The sequence below is a fragment of the Vanessa tameamea genome, chromosome 9 (genome assembly GCF_037043105.1).
Source record: "Vanessa tameamea isolate UH-Manoa-2023 chromosome 9, ilVanTame1 primary haplotype, whole genome shotgun sequence".
Lineage (NCBI taxonomy): Eukaryota > Metazoa > Arthropoda > Insecta > Lepidoptera > Nymphalidae > Vanessa > Vanessa tameamea.
Window position 1 is genome coordinate 6,672,896 of NC_087317.1, and position 3,861 is coordinate 6,676,756.

The 3,861-nt window shown below is 31.5% G+C and overlaps 1 protein-coding gene across 1 annotated transcript; it reads right to left on the reverse strand.

The window, feature by feature from the left end:
- Positions 1-448: 448 nt before the first annotated feature.
- On the reverse strand, positions 449-2,191 carry LOC113395131 (dynein intermediate chain 3, ciliary-like). Its single transcript, XM_026632689.2, has one exon. The coding sequence runs from the start codon at positions 2,189-2,191 to the stop codon at positions 449-451; it is 1,743 nt and encodes a 580-aa protein (XP_026488474.1).
- Between the last annotated feature and the right edge of the window lie 1,670 nt (positions 2,192-3,861).

Sequence of the window (3,861 nt, forward strand, 5' to 3'; positions counted from 1 at the left end):
GATCCTCCTTGAGAAAGGTGCCGTGGCCGAAATCGGTCAGGACGACATCATCTTTTAAGATTACATTATGTAGAACTTAGAATATTTGTAATAATTAATAAAAAGCAAGAATTTATCTCTGTTCACCTCTTTTGTATAATCCGATACCAAATAACAATAATGTGATAATATATTTCGTGAATGTTTTAAATAAAGACGCAGTTCATTATAATCTTGTAAGAGTATTCTCAGCAAAAGAAGATATTACAAATAAACCGACATAGTTATACAATATACTAGAATGTTTGCTTAAGGAAATTGTGTAATGAGGTGTGTGAAGGGAGGTAATATATCAGAATAATATAGGAGGGAAGTTGTTTTTATCAGGATAAACAGCTTTAACCATACATTATATGATAATATAAGAACTCTTTATTCATAAAATTTTGGAAAAAATCTTTACTTAAAATTAATGTTTGACAGTTTTAAGGCTTTTTCCACGAGTAGTTGGCACAGTTTCAAATTGCTTAAATTCTTCTCCCACAACTTTTCTGTACTCATCTTCAGCATTATGTATTAAAGTTTCATCATCAACTTTTCCAAGCGTTGAATCAACAGGTACATGTGCTTCTAATTTCAGTTTTAATCGTATTTCCCTAACACGAGTTTCAAGAATATGCTCTTTTCGAGCTTCGCGATCAAAATGTTGTACTATAAGATTTCTATCTCGATCACCAGAGTAAACCATATTATCGGATAGAGTTATAAGATTCAATGAACCTTTTGTGTCTCCTATGGCAACGAATTTTCCTTCTTCATTTGGCCTTATATATAATAATGGATACTTAGAAACAGGTAAAACGACTATGGGCTCGTAATATTTTCGTAAGAGATCCCAGTAACGAAATATGCCATCACGACAGATAGACATGTAACTTGAAACTCTTTGTGGACACCATGCTACATCTGAAATTTGCTTAGGATGTGATGTGCCAAATATAATTGGTGAAGATTGTATGTCATCACTCCAAATATTTGTCGTCCAGTCGCCACATGTAATAAAAAATTTTGGAATAAAAGGATTACGTTCGACTGACTTGACGGAACCTTTATGGGCTGAGAAAATAGCACTCATTACTTCCGCATGATTTTTACCTTTACGATTGACATTTATTACATACCCCGTATCAGTACCACATAAGAACTTGGTGGTAAATGTTCTATCAAATTGCAATGCACTTATACCTTCTGTGTACTTAAGACCATCATCTGGGCTTGAAGGAGCATGTATAGACATTACAAGGTTATCGGTTGGCCTTGATATATTTCGAATATCCCACCACATGCACTGTCCGTCACTGGAACCACTAAAAAATTCATTATTCAAGCGAGAATGAATATATAAGAGAGCAGTGACAGGATCTCGGTGAGCTAAGTGTATTGGACTTATGGCAATAGGTTCCTTTTTGGCGCGAATATCAAAGATACAAACACTACCATTTTGAAGACCTCCAATTATTTCACTAGAATTAGAAGGAGAGCAGGCTACTTTCCAGCAAAATGAAGGAGGAATAAAATCAGTATAGGTCTCTGCAGAATTTTCTATAGCCCAGATCGAACATGTAGCATTTTTATTTACCGGTCTATTAACAGGATAATTTTTATTACAATATGCAACCACAATTTTTGAATCATCTTCATGTGTCCAACCTATAGATGCAATTGGTCTTTCATCAGGATCATTAAAAACAATAGATTTGCGAACAAAATATTTCTCAACTGGTTCCTCGGAATTTATTTCCTTGAAATACATATTATACATTTCTATTGCATTATTTTGTTCAATAAGATGCTTTAAACCATCGTAAGAATTTAAAATTGCACTGACATAAGAATCATCGCGTTCAAAACGCCTACGGTGTCTAGAAGTGGCTTCTTCGTCTTGGAAATTTATATCTTTTGGCCAACCGCCTTCAACGTGATTAACTCCTTGATCACGAAGGACAATCTTTTTTGTATTCACATAATGTTCAGATAATTTAATAACTGTCTGACTTTCATTAGAAGTTGGATTTCGTAGACAATATTGCTTTTGGTCAAGTTTATTTGGATCAATTGAATCTAACATTACCGCTGGAACCTCGCAAAACCTGACTTGCTGTCCAAAATCCTTTCTTATTTTTACATACAAATAATTTAACCCAGGCTCCATCTTGTTAGAGGGACAAAAAAATAATTACGAGATATCTATATAAAAACTGTTAAGTCCTTTTAAAATATATTTTCTTAAATTATTACGTGTCTTCATCCACTTCTTGTTGACGTAACATGTAATGTCACTCTGACAATATTTTTTTATTTAAAAATGAACAACGACACCAGAGCATTTAACCGTTAAATACTACTTACACATGCAATTACGTTTGTGGAATGTAAAATTCCATAATTATATGTTCAAAATCATATTAAAAACAATCTTCCGAAAAAATATATAAAATGTATGAGCTAGGAATTTATTCAATACGTCTTCAGTTCAATTAAATTTAGAGTAAATTGAAATCTTTTATTGATCGCTACAAAGCCGAAAAAAATATCAAGTCCATTCGTAAAAACGAAATAGCTGTAAAAAAAAACGTAAACATCACATTTTGTGCTACACGATTCGAGGCACGTTCGTGTTCGAGATCACGTTTGTTGTTTTTTTTATAAGTACCTAATCCGTGATTTTCGTTGTACGCATACATGCACAAGAAACAGGGTTTGATAAATTGCCTGTTCTCGGACGAGAGAGGTTGTTCCTGAAAAATTGATACATAATGTTCTGAGCTGAATAACATATTACTACAATAATTTTACTCTATTTAACATATTTTTTTAAAAATTAATTTCGTTTTATATGGCACTAATTTTAAATATATATATGATGTAGTATGCTCTAATAATATTATTAATTAGAGCATACTACACCGTTTCCTATATATTAAATTCGGTTAATAAAAGCAAAATGTGTATATACCTATTCTTATGGGTTTGTGAGCTTATCGCGTTCAATAATACAAACTTTTCTCTTTTTTAATATAATAATCTAACAATAATATAATGATAAATGACATATGCAAGTTGCTTTGGAAATTTAACATTATTATTTTCAATGGATTTTATTTATTTATTTATTAACTTTTACGATGATTACTTTTACCATGATAATACAACATTTGATTGAAAGATACATTGGCTCAGATGACAATTTATTAAAGAACGAGCACAATGTATAAAATGTAATAAAAAATTATATATCCAAACCTGCATAGTATTACAAATATATCTAAGAAATATAATGATGCACTTCTAATTGGTTTACATGGATATGCTTATAAGATATACAGTAGGATATTCTGAATTACGAACTACTTCAGAACCAGAGGTGTTCAAGTGTCTGCGAAGCGAAGGGAAAATTACTATTGACAAAGGTCTTAGCGGACGGAAAGCAAATAAGGCTGTTTACAAAGAAAGTAAGAGAGTTCGCAAGTTGATCCATCTAGCTAGAAAAAAAATCCCGACTACACAGTAATGTTTGTATAATAGATTTATTGATACCTATATGGAATAGACAGCGGTCTGTTTTTGGTAATATATTGTTGACGTGTTGACATGCAAACGAATAATAAATTTAAAAATACGTCGGAGTCATTTAGCTTAAAATTATTCGAAAGGTAATCTGGAAATAACAACATCGAATGTTGAATCGATAAAAAACATAAAATTTCAAATACCTGAAAACGAAGAACTTCATTAAAAATCAACGTTATATGAGACAAATATATGTTTATATTTATCTATTCAAACACCAGCCCAGTGATAAACTTATATAGTACGAATAAC

Bases quoted from the DNA above. Each gene is read 5' to 3' on its own strand.
- LOC113395131 (XM_026632689.2), bottom strand. From the start codon at position 2,191: ATGGAGCCTGGGTTAAATTATTTGTATGTAAAAATAAGAAAGGATTTT.